Source organism: Equus caballus, chromosome 8 (genome assembly GCF_041296265.1).
Source record: "Equus caballus isolate H_3958 breed thoroughbred chromosome 8, TB-T2T, whole genome shotgun sequence".
In the NCBI taxonomy this organism is placed as follows: domain Eukaryota; kingdom Metazoa; phylum Chordata; class Mammalia; order Perissodactyla; family Equidae; genus Equus; species Equus caballus.
In genome coordinates this window covers 12708580-12726639 of record NC_091691.1, presented here as the reverse complement: position 1 = coordinate 12726639, position 18060 = coordinate 12708580, and the positions used below count along the sequence as shown (strand labels likewise).

Here is an 18060-nt window from a genome sequence, read left to right as displayed (position 1 = left end):
CCTCCTTTGTGTGCTGTGACACCAGGTGGAGGCTGCCTCCTGCCCCAAAGGGCATGGTCCCTCAGGGAGGAAGCAGGCTCTTGGAGCACTATGACGTCCCCCTGTGCATTTCTCCCCTCTGCTCCCACCCAGCCAGTCGTGGTCCTGTCATGGCTCCAAGTGCAATGTGGACACCAAGACAGCTGGCAAAAGCATTATGAGGGGAGATGCGGAGGCTCTTGTCAGCCAGGGACCTTGGAGGGGCTCAGCGCAATCAGGGCCTGTGGCCGCCTTACCTAGGCTCAGCTTGCGGACAAGGCGCTCTGCCAGCCTGGATCCCTCAGCCAGTTGTTCTTGGAAGCCCTGTCCGCAGTCTCTGCCAATGTCACTGTGGGTGAGGCGGTCCCTGAGGTGCTGATGGAGGAGGACAGAGAGCTCTCTTCCTTCCCGTGACGTCTGGCGTATCCGGGTCAGCTTTCGTGCATGATCATGAATGAGGAAATGGTATTGCCTAGGCAGGAGGGAAGAGAAATCCTCAGAGTGGAAATGGGGTCATGAGAGATGATAAGGAGTTTGAGAGAGATTTCGGTGAGAATATCCCCATAAGGCCTTCCAAGTAGAAATCTGCTCATTTTTGGTGGACCACATTTTTTCTTCTTTCCTTTTGCATGTTACACACAGTGACCCAGTAAAAACACGCTCCTGAGACACTGGAGACTGGAAGAGATCTTGGAACTTCTAGGCCTCCTTCTCTAAAGGTTGAGGCAAAATGTTTATTTAGTCTGGTTACTTTCCTTGTCATGAAATACCTGCCAACACGCTCAGGCCCACATGCAGAGAGCAGGTATGGACCTGACTCTGGGTTTTGACCCTCCGGAGGAGAAGAAGGCATCTCTGAAGGGGCAGCACGTCTCTAGGCCTGGTTACTTCACTGGGAGTGAGACAGACTCCACATGCTGCAAAGAACATGGACGATCCAGATGGGGGGAGTGGAGGAGACCAGCACAATCAGCCAGTTTTGTGCCTCCTTGCTTCAGGAAAGCAGCTACTTTTGACCTCTGCGTCTGTTCTTTCCAGAACCTTCTCTGCATTTGATTGTACATTACCCTCCTCTGATCCTTCACTGTTACCTGGGGGTCAGTGATCCCAGTTGATCTTCAGCCTCCTCTTCGTGGTTTTCTGCAAAGAAATTGAGAAAAGTCCATTTAGACATGAGCTAGTTGCACTTCACCCCTTACAAATGCAGGTGCCTTTCTGGGCCTGGAGACACGAATCACCTCTACATGAGTTCAGAAAGGTGTCGTGTTTTGTCTGTAAAGAAATGGGCTGCCGTGGTATTCTGATGGATCAGGCAAAGTGGCCCTGATCTGATGGGTCCCAGATGGCATGCTCTGGGTGGAACTGGGCAAGGAGTTAAAAATTGATTTGGTTACCCAGATCAAGAGATGCTTCTCCAGCTTTCCTAGGGGCTCCTCCCACTCTCTCCTCCCTCCTGCCACAAGGCTGGTTCCCAAGCTCAGTGACTCTGTATCTCATCATGCCTTTCACAGAGAACCTCCTCCTTTGTCTCAGGAGACGAAAAACAGTTCTGTCCCATGAGTCTCACATGACTTGGTCCTTCGTGGGGACTTCCACGTCTGCTTCTACCGTTCACCAGGAAAATTCTCTCCTCGTTAAGTGCTAAGTATTGTAGTGTAAACCCACTACATCCCACTACCAGATTCTACCATACCCAGTACTGAAATCAACCCCAGTGAGTGACCCTAGCATTGTGAAAGTACGCTCATAGGCCTTCCCTATTGGAATGCTACAGCTACCATGCAACACATGTGTTAATCACGTTAGAGATGAAGAAACTGAGATCCAGGAAGGATACATCCGTCCCGCGCCCACTGTTAGAAAAGACAGAACTCAGGCTGCAGCCTGGGAACGTCCACGCTTAGCTCAGGGCCCTTTTCAGCGTTACTAGCTGCCTCCTATCATGTCTGCCTTTCTGTGCTCTAACACTGGGTGGAGGCTGCCCCCTGTCCCAAGGGCCATGGCAAATGAGGGAGGAAGCAGGCACTCGGAACACTATCACCTCCACCTTGTACATTTCTCCTCTCTGTCCTCCCACCCAGCTGCTCCTGGTCCTGTCATGACCCCAAGTGTGATGTGGAAACCAGGACAGATGGCAAAAACATTAGGAGGGGAGAAGTGGAGGCTCTTGTGAGCCGGGGACCTTGGAGGGCTCAGCGCAATCAGGGCCTGTGGCCGCCTTACCTGGGCCGAGCTTGCTGACAAGGGCCTGGGACAGCCTGCATCCCTCAGCCAATTGCTCTTGGAAGGCCTGCCCCCGGAGGTTGTTAAGGTCACTGCGGCCCAGGAGCTCCTTGAGGTTCTGATTAAGCAGGACGGATAGCTCTCTTCCTTCCCGTGTCTTTAGGCGTAACTGGGTCAGCTCTCGTGCCTGAACTCGAATTAGAAAATCAAACTCCCTATGGTGGGTTAGAAGGGAAAATATGTAATTGGAATTGAGTCAAAGGTTCTTAGGACCTCCACAGAGGTTTCTATGAGAACATCCCCCATTTGCCTTCAAAACAGAATTTTCGGACATGTTTGGCAAATGCCTAAATAGTTTTGAAAGTTCCATCAGCGGCCAGGCAATACCAGCTCCTGAGGCATTGCAGACTCCAGCGTTCTTGTGCCTTCTAGGCCACCTTCTCTCAGTATCTAACATAATACCATTTTGGGGGGTCTAGTTACCTTCCCTGCTGTGAAATACCTGCCAACGACCTAAGATGAACTCTGCAGAAAGCGGATGTGAATCTCACCCTGCCTTTAACCAACCATCCATGAGAGGACACGTGATGTCCGGGAGTACAGGAAATCCATGAGAGTAGTTGGTTCACCTTGGTTCAGACTAACTCTACAAGTACCAGAAGGAGACTGCACAGCCCCATTCAGAGGGCTATGTCGTTGTTGGTTGAGGGAATGACAGGACTGCCATCTGCAGGTTTGGGTGACCATCGCATCACAGATGTGGTCACCTTTGTGCTCCTTGATCTTTCTAGGACCCTTTCCATACTTTACCTGTCCTTTACCCTCCCCTGGTCGTTCATTTTGGACAGTGGTTCTCTCTCGTCCACATACTCCTCGTCTTCATGACTTTCTGCAGACAAATTCAGAAACGTCTAGTCAGACATCGACCCAGCCCTGGTAGATCATCACCCCCATGTCCTCTGTCCTGAGTCGAGCAAACAGTTAAATACGTCTGTTTTCACCAGAGATCACAGGGAACATGTCAGCAGCCTTCAAGAGGTGTTGCCGAAAGAGTCAGCTTGGCCCCAGCAGACACCCTGGTGTTTGGTGAGATAGGTGGGATTGTACACCAAGACGAGACTGAGGGATGGGATCCATACACCCCACGGAGGAAAGCGTATTTGGCGCTTTCAAGAGGCCAGGGTCCTGGGTGATTCATAGAGGTGGGGCCACCAGGGCCCATGCCTTGATTTCAGCGAAAACTCCAGACATGGAAAGACAGAGGTATCTTTGTCTCGTTTCTCAGCAGACTGTTTAGCAAGGACAAGATATCTCAGAGGTGAGAGAGACCAGAGTCCAGAGCTGAGGAACCATGGTAACAACATCTCCAAAGAGATAGGCAAGACTGCCCCCCTACTTGGACAGTCATTAATGCTCAGTTCAGGAACTCAATTAGGAAGAAAATTACAGGAGAGATCAGAGGGCCCATCTTTCTAGAAGGAGCTCACGGAGACTCCTGTTGTGCAGGAGCATCAGTGGTGGCTGGAAGCGTGTTATGATCTCTTCAATCTCCCCACTCTGGTTTACCTGGTGTTCACCAGCCTGTGCTTGGCATTGGGTCCCAGGGTGAGAGAGATTTGATCTGGGACTTGGAAGGGTGTACAGCTACTTGACACACCCGATGTGTGTGCTTACAACTGAGTCCTAGATTCTGACTGAAACCAAGATGGGTCTCCAAGGCCTGCCATCAAAGAGACATTTCTGTACCTGGACAGAGGTGTGAGCACAAAGAACATGGAGGCTACCTGGGAGACCATTCGGCGCTTGTCCTCCTTCCAATAGAGTACTCACGGGCTCCAACCAGACGAGAGCAGATTTCATGCTCATCAGATGGGAGGGTGGGACTGTCGGGAGGGTGGCAGGAGTCAGACAAGTCATGGTGACTGGAAAGAGCCAAATACTTTTCATCCAAAGAATCCTGACACGCGTCATCCATTTCCTCCTCCTCCTGCAGCTCCCTGCCGAGCCCAGAGGCACAAAGATAACAGAATATTAAACGAGGAAAGACTGGACACCGCAACTTCCCCACTGGTTCTGATTGGAAGACTAAGGGAGAGGTCACAGAAGGTAAAGAGGGCATCCCTTGAAACAGGAAGAAGATAACAGTCCTCCTCTGACTGCAACTAAGTGAGGCTGCCGTGGTGGGGGGAGGGAGGGCAGCAGGTGCTCACTGCCCCGTCCAGATAACGAGTTAATGAGGAAGGAGACTCAGCTCTCCTCTATGGCGCAGTCATGACACAGAGCACACAACGAGAACCACAGGAGTTCCTACAACTCCAAAGCATAACTTCTGTGCCACTTTTCTTACAGAGGCCCGGTGAGTAAAGGCTCCCGGGGCATTGTGGGCTCCCAGACATCTCGTGCCTTCTAGGCCTGTTTCTCTCAATACTGTAAGACCATAGACACATTTTTGTCGAGCTGTATGTCGTGCTATGAAATCCTCACCGTTGAACAGGCCAAATGTGCAGACAGAAGTTATGCAACTTATCTTAGTTTTCCCCAAACAAGAGAGGACACGTGGTCTCCCTGAGTGCAGGAAATCTCTAAGATTGGTTAGTTTGCCTTGTGTCAAGCTGATTCTAGGTCCCTAAACTTGAGAAATTAATACCACGTGGAAACTAACAGGACAAGTCCCAAGAAAACAGACAGCATTCTTAAGAGGGGTGATTCGTGGTAGTGTGATGGGATGAAATAGGTCTCCTGGTACTTTCTAATTCTCCCTGGATTTGAGGTCTTCAGATGTCACCATTGCTTTCACAACCAGGATTACCAGTTACCTGGGGGCTGTTGGCTCATCTCTTTCCTCATCCTTCTGATCTTTTTGAGTTTCTGCAAATAAATTTGGACAGGGCCAGTCATCATAAAAAGTTGCTTCTTGACACATTACCAACCCAGGGGCCTGTTTGAACACAGGGACATAAGTCTTCTCAGCGTGAGAACAGGATAGTGTCAGAATATTCCAGGAGGCCTCGGGTTGTGTCTTCTGAAAAGGGACCAGGCTTCCTTTCCTGAGTCATAGGGCAGACTGTCTCTGAATTGGCAGATCAATACAACAAAGTTCTCCTCCCTGAACCTGGGCAAAGGGTTCAACATATTCTTCCCGAGGTCATGAGGAGCTCATCTAGTTGCTTTCTGGAAAGGCTGTGGCAAGATTCAGCTCTTATTCCATCAGATATGCTGGCTGCTGTTGGTTTGGAGGAAGTTCTACACCGAGACTAGACTGATGGATGGAATTTAATCACTCCTAAAGAGGAAAGAATCTAGGGTGCCACCTAGAGAACAGGATTCTTGCTATTCAAAGTGGTGGAGGGTGCCAGGGTTCACACCACGCCCCGGGTGGTAAATTTCCAGACACATTCAAGAGGTGTTTATCTTTTGACGCTTAGATGGCTCCCTACTGGGGATAAACCAACTTAGAGGAGACAGAGACTGCTGTTTGCAGTGGAGCGGGCATGGCAACGGGGATGACAGAGCTTTGGCCTGGGACTCGCAAGAGTGTTGATCTATCTGACCCACCCGATGCGTGTGCTTACAACTGAGTCCTAGATTCTGACTGAAACCAAGATGGGTCTCCAAGGCCTGCCATCAAAGAGACATTTCTGTACCTGGACAGAGGTGTGAGCACAAAGAACATGGGGGCTACCTGGGAGACCATTCGGGGCTTGTCCTCCTTCCAATAGAGTACTCACGGGCTCCAACCAGACGAGAGCAGATTTCATGCTCATCAGATGGGAGGGTGGGACTGTCGGGAGGGTGGCAGGAGTCAGACAAGTCATGGTGACTGGAAAGAGCCAAATACTTTTCATCCAAAGAATCCTGACACGCGTCATCCATTTCCTCCTCCTCCTGCAGCTCCCTGCCGAGCCCAGAGGCACAAAGATAACAGAATATTAAACGAGGAAAGACCGGACACCGCAACTTCCCCACTGGTTCTGATTGGAAGACTAAAGGAGAGGTCACAGAAGGTAAAGAGGGCATCCCTTGAAAGAGGAAGAAGATAACAGTCCTCCTCTGACTGCAACTAAGTGAGGCTGCCGTGGTGGGGGGAGGGAGGGCAGCAGGTGCTCACTGCCCCGTCCAGATAACGAGTTAATGAGGAAGGAGACTCAGCTCTCCTCTATGGCGCAGTCATGACACAGAGCACACAACGAGAACCACAGGAGTTCCTACAACTCCAAAGCATAACTTCTGTGCCACTTTTCTTACAGAGGCCCGGTGAGTAAAGGCTCCCGGGGCATTGTGGGCTCCCAGACATCTCGTGCCTTCTAGGCCTGTTTCTCTCAATACTGTAAGACCATAGACACATTTTTGTCGAGCTGTATGTCGTGCTATGAAATCCTCACCGTTGAACAGGCCAAATGTGCAGACAGAAGTTATGCAACTTATCTTAGTTTTCCCCAAACAAGAGAGGACACGTGGTCTCCCTGAGTGCAGGAAATCTCTAAGATTGGTTAGTTTGCCTTGTGTCAAGCTGATTCTAGGTCCCTAAACTTGAGAAATTAATACCACGTGGAAACTAACAGGACAAGTCCCAAGAAAACAGACAGCATTCTTAAGAGGGGTGATTCGTGGTAGTGTGATGGGATGAAATAGGTCTCCTGGTACTTTCTAATTCTCCCTGGATTTGAGGTCTTCAGATGTCACCATTGCTTTCACAACCAGGATTACCAGTTACCTGGGGGCTGTTGGCTCATCTCTTTCCTCATCCTTCTGATCTTTTTGAGTTTCTGCAAATAAATTTGGACAGGGCCAGTCATCATAAAAAGTTGCTTCTTGACACATTACCAACCCAGGGGCCTGTTTGAACACAGGGACATAAGTCTTCTCAGCGTGAGAACAGGATAGTGTCAGAATATTCCAGGAGGCCTCGGGTTGTGTCTTCTGAAAAGGGACCAGGCTTCCTTTCCTGAGTCATAGGGCAGACTGTCTCTGAATTGGCAGATCAATACAACAAAGTTCTCCTCCCTGAACCTGGGCAAAGGGTTCAACATATTCTTCCCGAGGTCATGAGGAGCTCATCTAGTTGCTTTCTGGAAAGGCTGTGGCAAGATTCAGCTCTTATTCCATCAGATATGCTGGCTGCTGTTGGTTTGGAGGAAGTTCTACACCGAGACTAGACTGATGGATGGAATTTAATCACTCCTAAAGAGGAAAGAATCTAGGGTGCCACCTAGAGAACAGGATTCTTGCTATTCAAAGTGGTGGAGGGTGCCAGGGTTCACACCACGCCCCGGGTGGTAAATTTCCAGACACATTCAAGAGGTGTTTATCTTTTGACGCTTAGATGGCTCCCTACTGGGGATAAACCAACTTAGAGGAGACAGAGACTGCTGTTTGCAGTGGAGCGGGCATGGCAACGGGGATGACAGAGCTTTGGCCTGGGACTCGCAAGAGTGTTGAACTACCTCACCCACCTGATGTGTGTGGTTAAACTGAGTCCTAGATTCTGATTCAAACCAAGTTAAGTCTCCAGGGCCAGACTGAAGAGATGACATATCTTGAGCTGGACAGTAACGTGGGTAACATGAATTGGACACTACCTGGGAGACCTGTTGGAGCTTTCTTCTCCTGTTGATGGGAGTAGTCAGTAGCTGCAACCAGAGCAGAGACGTCTTCGTGCTCCTCAGACAAGAAAACCTTGGTGCTGGGAGGCTCGTGGGAACCAGACGGGTACTGGTGACTGGAAGAAGTCACAGGGCCTTCATCCACTGACCCCTTCAGGGCTTCATTCACACTCTCTTTTTCCTGGAGCTCTGTGCTCAGGCTAGGGGAAAAAGGATATGATGAAACCAAGAAGGATCGGATGCCAGAGTCCCACGTGGTCCTGATTGGTGGTAGAGAGAGTGGTCACAGAAAGTGAGGGACAGTCCCCTCAAAGAGAAAGAAAACAATCCTCCTATGATGAGGGCATGGTCTGGCTGCCCCTGAGGGCAGGAGCGAGGGGAGTGGGCGCTCAGTGAACTGGCCAGATAGCACACAATGATGAAGGAGAATCAACTCTACCTGGATGGTACAGCAATGGCACTCAGCAGACACAGAGAACCAGAACAGTGGCTCAACCGCGTGCAGAAATGGTGTTGAATTTTACATACTGCCACCCAAGGAGTACACGTTCCTGACATGTTGTAGATGCCCAGAGACCTTGTGCCTTCTAGACTTCTTTCTATCAATATTGTGACGGGACATGATTGTTTTGGTCTAATTACATTTCTTGCTATGAAATGCATGCCAACAAGCTAAAGTCCACCATGCAGAAAGCAGATATCCATCTCATCTTAGGTTTAGCCACAGAGGAGAGAGCAGATGGATTCTGTGACTACAACAAATTCCCTGAGACGGGTTAATTTCCCTTACGAAAGTATAACAAGTATCACAAAAGCAAATGACAACCTTTGTAGAAGGCTATTTCCTGATCGCTTGAGTGAATGGAATAATTTAACCAGCAGTTCCTGTCACTTTTGCCTTAGAAATCTGTGGCTAGTGTTGGCCTCTCGGTCTTTATTTGGGAACCATCCTCTTATTTTACCCATCCTCTTCCAGGCCCTGATCATTCCTTGTTACCTGGGGTCCATTGATGCTTTTTCTTCTTTGTTCTCCTGCTCTGCGTGATTTTCTGCAGAAAAATTCAGAAATTCCAAATTCAGAAATGTCCAGCAGGCACTAAGGAGTTCCATGCCACCCATTGTAAACACAATGGCCTGTCTGGTCATGAAGACATAAATCCCCAACTGCAATTTCAGGATACACTGAGAGAATCGTACTGAAAGGTCTCTTCTTTGTATTAAATGAATGCCCTTTCTTGTTCTTATGATCCGTCAGACACAGTTTCCCTGATGGCATGCTCTACGTGAACCTGGAAAAAATGTTAGACGTGTCTTTTGTTCCCAAGATCACCATGTACTTGTCCAGATTCCCTCTGGACTTCTACAACTGTATCATTTGTCTTGACGTAAAGCTGGCTGTCAGGCACAGTGGGAACTTTCTCTAAGGAGACCATAAACAAGCCTCTCAGTCTCCCCTCAAGATGTCTAAAGAGACTTCCAGTTTCTGGTCCCACATGTAAGGATCTTGGAAGTCATCACTCCTGTCCTCACAACAAAGTAGCTGAACAAACTGGAAATCGACCACTCTTCTTCGATCCGTCAGAGAATGAAGGTCAGAGAGCAAACCACTGCCCCCCAAACTGGACATACAAACAGGCTAGGCAAACAAAGAGAATTACAACCTATTGAAGCAGAAACCTAGGCAGGAGCCAGGACCAGAGGAGGAAAACTTAGCAGGTAATTGACTAATTGCTGGAGACTCAGTGTGGAGAAGTTTGAGTTAAAAGCATCAGGGGGCCCAGTCGTGGGAGAAACCCAAGAGTTCTGGAGAGTTTTTTGTCCAGGAGCCCTATCAGTTTCTCACAGTGAAGACTAGAGAAAAATCTCCTTACACCTCTGGCAGAGTGAGATGAAAGTAGCTATTGGGAGATAGATCCGGAGCATTTTGTTTTTCTTGACAAAGCCTGCTCTCAAAGAAACTATTTGACCAGAGCCTAACCAACTGGGATATTACCACAACCCAACTGACCTTGGGGAAAGGAAATGCCCAACTCCAGCCCCTCTAGCCTTCCTTTTCCATCGAGGGCACCTGGAAGGTGAACCCTGAGAAGCTCTTGTGAAGGCCACAGCCCAGGGACCCAGGCTGACTCAAAGACTGAGCCCTGATCTTAGGACTACAGAATGTTTCCACACACACACACACACACACACACACATCTTACCAGCACATCCATAGGGATCCTAGATGATAACAGGGGAATATAACGGAAAGGATACAACTGAAAGAACTGCACGTTCTCAGGCCTCATTTAAGCAGAAATCACCAGGGACACTCAAAAGAGCTGAGAACACAAAACCAAGAATTCCAGAGGAGACTTAAGCCTCTGACATCTACAGCTCCAATAAACAGGAAACCCAGCCTAACCCCTAGCCAGATAAAGACAAAACTTCACACTAAGGCCTACTTACCTCAAATCCTTTACCCAGTATATCATGTTTGGCTTTTAACAAAACATTAAAAGATACACTATCAGACCAAAAAAACACAGTTTGAGGAAAGAAACTAAGCATTAGAACCAGGCTCCAATATGGCAGACATGGTGGAATTACTAGAGCAGGAATTTAAAACGACAGTGATTAACATGCTAACGGCTCCAAAGGGAAAGGTGGACAGCATGCAGGAACATAAGGGGAAGGTAAGTAGAAAGATGGGAACTCTAAGAAAGAATCCAAAGGAGATGGTAGAAATGAAAAACACTGGGACAGAAATGGAGAGTGCCTTAGAGGTTCAACAGTACACTGGACACGTCTGAGCAAAGAACCTGCGAGCTTGGTGAAATATCGAGAGAAATTTCTAAAACTGAAATGCAAAGAGGAAAAAGAATGAAAAGGAAGAGATGATCCAAGAACTGTGGAACAATCACAAGAGGTGTAAATATGTGTGACGTGACTATCAGAAGGAGCACGGAAGAAGCATTTGAAGCAATAATGACTGAGAATTTCCTAAAAATCTTTTCAGTTTTTGCCACCCAAAGGTTTTTTGTTTTTTTTTAATATTGGCACCTGAGCTAACAACTGTTCCCAATCTTCTTTTTTTCTTCTGCCTTTTCTCCCCAAATCCCCCCAGTACATAGTTGTACATTCTCCTCTGGGTTCTTTTAGTTGTGGCATATGGGATGCCGCCTCATTATGGTTTAATGAGAAGTGCCATGTACGCATCCAGGATCTGAATCAGTGAAACTCTGCACTGCCGAGTGGAGCGTGTGAACTTAACCACTTGGCCGTGGGGCCAGCATCCCCTAAAATTAATTATAGACATTGAACCACAGATCCAGGAAGCTCAGAGAATAGCAACCAGGGAAATACCAAAATGTATACACCTAGGAAAGAATATCATATTCAAAATGCAGAAAATCAAAGACAAAAGAAAAGTCTAAATGAAGCCAGAGGGAAAAGTACCTTACCCAGAGAAGAGTAAGGATAAGAGGTATATCAGACTTCTCTGAAACCATGCAAGCAAGAAGAGAAGGGAGTATAAGCAAGACACCCCACCCACCTCGAATTCTGTATCCAGTAAATAATCCTTCATCAGCAAGAGAAAAAGGCAACATTCCTAGACAAAGAAGAATTGAAGGAATTTGTCACCAGTAGGCCTGCCTTGCAAGAAATGTTCAAAGAACTTCCTCAGAACAAAGGAAAATGATATAAGTCAGAAAGTGGGATCTACACAAAGAAAGGAAGAGCATTTTGAAGCAATGAATTCAAATACAATAATTTATTTGTCTTTTTCTTGATTGATCTAACTGATAACACTTCAAGACCATAGTAGCAATAATGGATTTGGATAAGCAGCTTATGGATAAGTGAAACGAATGACAGTAATGCTCTAACGGATGGGTGGAATGAATTGGGAATACTGTGTTATTAGGCACTTGTGCTAGCCATGAAACAGTACACTGTTCTTTGAAAGAGCACTTGGATGATTTTTAAATGTACATTGCAAACTCCAGGCCAACCACTGAAACAGAAGAAAGAAAAAATAAGAGTACAGTTGACATGCCAAGAGAGGAGGAAAAAACGGAATCACGTAAAATTCTTTTTCACAGCCAGAGAAGACGGAAAAAGAGTGGAAGACAAAAAAAAGAAACCAGGAAAAGAACAATGAATATAAAACAGTAACTAATATGGTAGACGTTAATCCAAGTCTATCAACAAAAACCTTCCAAGTCAGTGGTCTAAATGCACCAATTAAAAGATAGACTGTCAGAGCAGATGAAAAAATAAGACTTAATTAGATGTTGTGTATAAGAAATCCACTTTAAATAAAAAGGCACAGATAGAATAAGAGAAACAGGATGGAGAAAGATAGACCACGCTATCACTGATGAAAACAAAGCTGCAGTAGCTCAAACAATTTCAGACAAAGCAGACTTCAGACCAATGAAAATGATCAGGGATAAAGAGGGGTGTCACGTAACAAAACGGGGTCCATTCTCCGAAGACATAACAGTTTTTAAGCTGCACCTAGGAGAAGAGCACGAAAATGACTGAGGCAAAAACTGAGACCTGCAAGGAGAAGTAGATGAATCCGGTATTACAGTTGGAGATTTCAACACCCCTCTGTCAGAAACAGAGAGATGCAGCAGGCAGAAAATCAGGAAGGATAGAGTTGAAATAAACAGCACCATCAATCAACTTGATAGAATCGACACTTCTACAATTCTTCATCAAACGAGGGAAGAACACAGATTCTTCTCAAGCTCACATGGAACATTCTCTAGGGCAGGCACTATGCTGAGAAGGAATGAGAAGACAGAAGATACAGATTACTCATATGAGAAATGAAAGAGGGACTGGCACTACTGATCCCATGGACATCAAATGGATAATCAAGGAATGTTAGGAACCAATCTGTGCCCTGAAGTTTGAAATGCATCCATTACTTGAAACACACAATCTACCAGAATTCCCACAAGGAGAAACAGATCGTCTAAATAGGCTTATATCTACTACAGAAATTGAAACAACAAAAGAATCTTCCCAAACAGAAAGCACCAGGCCCAGATAAATTCACTGGTGAATTCTATCAAATATTTAAGGAAGAAATTAGGCCAGTTGTCTACCATCTCTTCCAGAAAATAGAAACAGAGGGAATACATCCTAACACATTCTATGAAGTCAGCATTCTCCTAATACAAAAACCAGACAAAGATGTTACAAAAAGGAACACTCCAGGCCAATAAGTCTCACGAACATAGGTGCAAAATTCATCAACAAGATTTGACAGATTGAATCCAAGAAAGTATACAAAGAATTATACACCACAACCAAGTGAGATTGATTCCAGCTATGAAAAGGGGGTTCAACACTCAAAAATCAATTAATGTGATTCACCGTCCATCAGGAAAGAAACCTCTAGTTGGACCACTGTGGCCTGTACCCAGTGCATTTCTCCTCTCTGTTCCCACCCTGCCAGTGCTGCTCCTGTGATGGCCCCAAATGGGACATGGAAACCAGAACAACTGGTTAAAAAAAAAAAAAAAATCCTCGTGAGTGGAATCTCTCGGAGCAGCTCAGTGCAGTCAGGGCCTATGACCGCCTTACCTGGGCTGAGCTTTCGGGCAAGGCGCTCCACCAGCCTGCGGCCCTCAGCCAGTCGTTCTTGAAAGCCCTGACCCTGGAAGTTGGTAGGGTCATCGTGGGTGAGAAGGTTCCTGAGGTGCTGCTTGAGGAGCACAGAGACTTCTCTGCCTTTCTCTATCGTTTGCCGTAACTGGGCCAGCTCTCGAGCCTGATCTTGGATTAGGACATCGTATTTCCTAAGGTGGCACAGAAGAGACCGTTTAAACATGCAAAGAGTTGAACCATAGATGATAAGATTTTTCATGGAGATTTCTGTGAGAACATCCCCAAGGAGCTATTGTAGCAGAATTCTGGCACATGTATGGTGACCTGCTGCTGCCAGCCTGCTATCAGTTCCCCTCCATTAAACCCAGCATATGTGGGACTAAAACCAAAGCACTCTTTCCCCGCTTACTCCCTGGCTCCAGAATACTCTACCCACCATGGAGACAAACGACCTGGGTTCCCTGTCATCTCCTCCTCCCCCCTGCAAACAGTGTCCCAAGGCCGAATGCAGGCTGGTGGGAAAGTTCCGACCAGCAAGGCCACTGAGTCCCCCCACCATCTACAAGCAGCCACAATCCTCACAAACCTTTAAAAACACTCACCGCCCCTCTTTCGGTGAGACGAGATGAAATGAGACAAATGTGAGGACTCCCTCTCATCTCCTGGCTCATGTCACCCGAAATAACAACCCTCTCCTTGCCTTAAGCCTGGTGTTCCAGTTTTTATTGGGCCCCTCTTGTGTGGCGGGTAAAGAACCGATGTTTGTAAGTGGTAAAATCTGATGAGCCAACCAGAAGGCTCTTGCCCATGGGTCCATGGCCCCAGGCCAACTGGGATTTCCTGGGAAGCAGTCCTGCAGCCACCTAGGTCATTTGCCCTAGGGACTGCCCTCAGTACTTTCCATCTGCCTCGGAGCCACTGACCCTAGGCCCATTTTCTTATGGCGAGGAAAGAGATTCTAGATTGGTTTGTTGGCTGCTTCTTCCTTCTGGGAAGTCGATGGACTCTGAAATAGAGTAAGTTGCCTCAGAGATGCCCATGAACTTCCTTCCCCTCTTTTGGGGTCCCCTCCATTCACGGAAGGGCCAACTCGGGTCCTTTCCCTTCACGGAGGGGCCGTCTGGGCGCGCATTTGGAGTGGGAACAGTTGTAGGACTTTCTACCCTCCATCTGGGAACTGGTTCACTGGTGTCTGGTATTTCTGTGTCTGGATCTGAGTGTCTCTCTGTCGCTGTGTATCGGAATGGGAAACATGCTGTCTGTCACCAAGCGGAGCCCATTGGGGTTAATTCTGAGTAGATGGTCTAATTATAGTTAGAAGCCAATGTCTGAAAGGGATGATTTTCTTTTGTGACACTGTTTGACCACAATATTCTTGAAACTCTGGAGAGAAGATGGCCAAACAACGGATCCTTAAGTTAGAAAACTTTTAGAGAGCTCTCTTCATAAAGAGCTGTTTTACTGGTCCCTATGAAAAGACCCAATTAAAAGGAAAATACAACGACTAATCTCAAAAACGTCATCAAATTTGGGGTCTCAGCTTCTTCTTGTGGTCTCACAGATGCAAATGGAAACATCAAGTTAACAAAGAGAAGTGAGGAAGGGAAGAGTGACAGAACTCACTGCAACAGGATGGCAATCTTTAGTCATTAAAAAGAAAGAGCAGGGTGAATAGAACAGACACAAATACAGTCAAAACGAAGCTTTGACTAAAACACTGCCTAAGGTTGGATGGGCTAAAGGGACCCCAGATTGGCCCCCAACATTCAAGAATATCAGACAAACTTGTTCTATTTCTTCCAGTTTGAAAAATATTTTAAAAGTCAGTAGGCAGAAATCACAGCGAGAAACCTATCAACCCTTGTTTGGGGCAACAATTAGGCTGCTCAGGTTGGTACAAGTATAAAGATTAAAGAGTTTACCCTAATATTACATGAGGAGATTATGTCAACTTTGCCTGGATGCTTTTTTGGGAATAAATACTATGCCTAGCTGAGAATGCATTCCCTACATAACACTGTAATACCAAAACTTGTGAGTGAAATTCTAATATAAGTTATAATTAGGGGTACAAGAGTTGACAAAATTGAGATAAAGGTTTGTCCAAGTTGGTGTATGTAAATAGACCTTCTGTAAAACAATTACATCTGTTTTGCTGCATTGCATTATAGATTCTGTAGTGGGAATAAACATTATGTGTCGCTGGGGAACGTGTCCCTTGCCTGATATTGCAAGAGCTCATAAACCCACCCTTCAGGCTCTGCGAATGGAACATGTAGAGGAGATCTCACTTTACAATGGCCAAAATGAGGCAGTTTCAGTTTACTCAAACCGATACATGCAATCGGAACGAGCCAGCTACAACAGGAAGCCTATTTTAATCTTTTGATGCTTCTAAAGAAAATAAGAAGTATTTTACTGCCTCTTTAAGAGAAAAATCATTAAATAATTAAACATGCCAGGGCAGAAGCCAAGCCTGCTGCTTCTTTCTCTTCTCTCACTGAGATTTGCCACTTCAGCTCCCCCAAAATGCCTGATCTGAAACTAAACAGCTGAAAATAGGGAAACTTTTGAGATAATTTGGAATTATAATGGCCACTCTGGGGAACCTCTGCTTCAGACGAGTCCACCTGAGGGGTCACCCTTCAAAGAGAGGATTCAAAATCTCTTAGAACGGAACACAGTCTTTAATTGACAGACAGAACCTTCTAAAAGACAAAGCTATTTAACAGGATCGAAAATGAACTTTGGGAAATAAAAGCCTGTTTAAGTGTGCTGGTTTGATTTAAAATAGACATGTTCTCAGAGTTATCGGCAGTGGATATAATGCAGACATACAGCCTGGGTTTACTCGTCAAATGAGCTCATGTTCTCTCTGTTACAAAATTTGTCAACAAGAGTAATAACTTAGAATAACAGCTGATTTTGTTTAATGTCTCATGAGGTTTTTGTGGACGATGTAAATATAACTCTTGAGAACGGGTAAACTAAATAGAGATGTAAGACTGTCACCATGCAAAGTTGTTCCAATATTGTGGACTACCGTCCCTGTGCTCTACATTCCAACCCCATGACTTACTTATTTTGTAACTGGAAGGTTGTACCTCTTAATCCCCTTCACCCATTTCACCCACCCCCAACCCCTCCTCCCTCTGGTAATCACCAGTTTATTTCCTGTGTCTATGAGTCTGTTTGTTTGGTTTGGTTTGTTTTCTAGATTCCGTATAGAGGTGGAGAAAAAGAAACTCTCCTAGACTGTTGTTGGGAATATAAATTGGGGCAGCCACTGTGGAAAACAGTGTGGAGGTTTCTGAAAACCTTTAGAAAGACAGTTTTTTTTTCAGAGGAAGTCTGACAAACTGTAGTCAGTCAGGAGGTGATTGTCATTAAAGGTAAATGCGGTAGTGATTGCACCACATCCTGAATATCCTAAATGCCACTGAATGGTTCACTCGAATTTAGCCAACTTTAGGTTCTGTGAATTTCACCTCAATAAGTTTTATTTTAAAAAAAGACTCAAGGAACCTTTGAGTAATTGGAGTCCATAGTTTACCAATTATTGTTCTCTAATGGTGTTATGCAAATTCGTATGCATGTGGCTGCCATGAAAATTTGGGCCATTCTCCTGGCCCAGAGTTGCTCCTTGCCCCCTTCAGAGATGCCTACAACTTCCCAGCAGACGCCCAGCACAGAGCCCCCCTTACTTGAGCTTCTCCGCTAACGTTGACTTCTCTGTGGGCTTCCCCTCCTGGAACTGCAGCTTCTCCCCCAGCACCGATTCAATGATGTCTTTGCACGCTCCAGACTCTGAGGAAAGACAGAGAGGCCGGCCTCAGTGGAAAGCTGGCCATGCTGCTGGGGTCACTGCCTGCAAGGGAGGAGGCAGGCTCCATCTTCTTCTCTCAGAGGCAGATAGAAGCCCAGCACCAGGCTCTCCACTGAGATTTCCACCTTCTATTGCTCAGCCTCCCAAATACACGGCATTTGGTCACTCCTCATTTGAGAGCTGAGCAAAGAGAAGCTCCAAGGCAGAGAAAGTGACCAGACAAGGTTAGCTGACGTTTGGCAAGGTCAGAAGTCACGTGCCCTGAGACTGACCCCGAGTCCTGGGCCACTTTACCAAGACTTGCAGCCTCTTGAGTAAAACACTAAGCAGCGGCATGAAGTGGCGATCCCTGTGTGCTCGGGAAGGCCCCTGGGCCTACTGATTGTTGGGCCCTCTGAGCTCAGAATTTCAAGGACAAGTACCTTCACGATGAAATATAACTGTATATGAATGCAATTCTGAACAATACAAGGCATAACCATCAGTCCCTGAAGGAAATAGGCACAGGCTGTTGAAGAAGTTGTTTTCAATTCCCAGTAGTAGAAGAAAGAACTAATCGATAGTGTTTCCTGTGTGTCAAGAACTGTTTTAGTAACTTTACAGAAATAACTCATGTGATTCATTGCAACCGCTCACAGAAGTAGGCACTATGACAGCGCCATACTAACGGAGGAGGAAACCGTGAGGCTCAGAAAAAGCCACAGCTTGGATCTGAGCCCAGGAAGAGTAGCTCAGTCTTCACCAATGCACTGTGTTACCTCGCCACAAGATCTTGGGTGACAT

The 18060-nt window shown here is 46.5% G+C and overlaps 1 protein-coding gene across 2 annotated transcripts in view; it reads right to left on the bottom strand.

The window, feature by feature from the left end:
• Positions 1–18060, bottom strand: part of LOC100147553 (neuroblastoma breakpoint family member 6) — a 31203-nt gene that overhangs the window by 10690 nt on the left and 2453 nt on the right. The window contains exons 3-14 of one of the 2 annotated variants that reach the window (XM_070219874.1): positions 17156–17258; positions 13428–13642; positions 8842–8893; positions 7821–8044; positions 6956–7007; positions 5970–6136; positions 5058–5109; positions 4072–4238; positions 3052–3130; positions 2242–2456; positions 1110–1158; positions 276–490 (exon numbers count right to left, since the gene is read on the bottom strand). In XM_070219874.1, coding sequence (XP_070075975.1) covers positions 276–490; positions 1110–1158; positions 2242–2456; positions 3052–3130; positions 4072–4238; positions 5058–5109; positions 5970–6136; positions 6956–7007; positions 7821–8044; positions 8842–8893; positions 13428–13642; positions 17156–17258 — 1590 coding nt within the window. The remainder of the gene's footprint in view (positions 1–275; positions 491–1109; positions 1159–2241; positions 2457–3051; positions 3131–4071; positions 4239–5057; positions 5110–5969; positions 6137–6955; positions 7008–7820; positions 8045–8841; positions 8894–13427; positions 13643–17155; positions 17259–18060) is intronic. The other variant, XM_070219875.1, reaches the window with a different exon arrangement.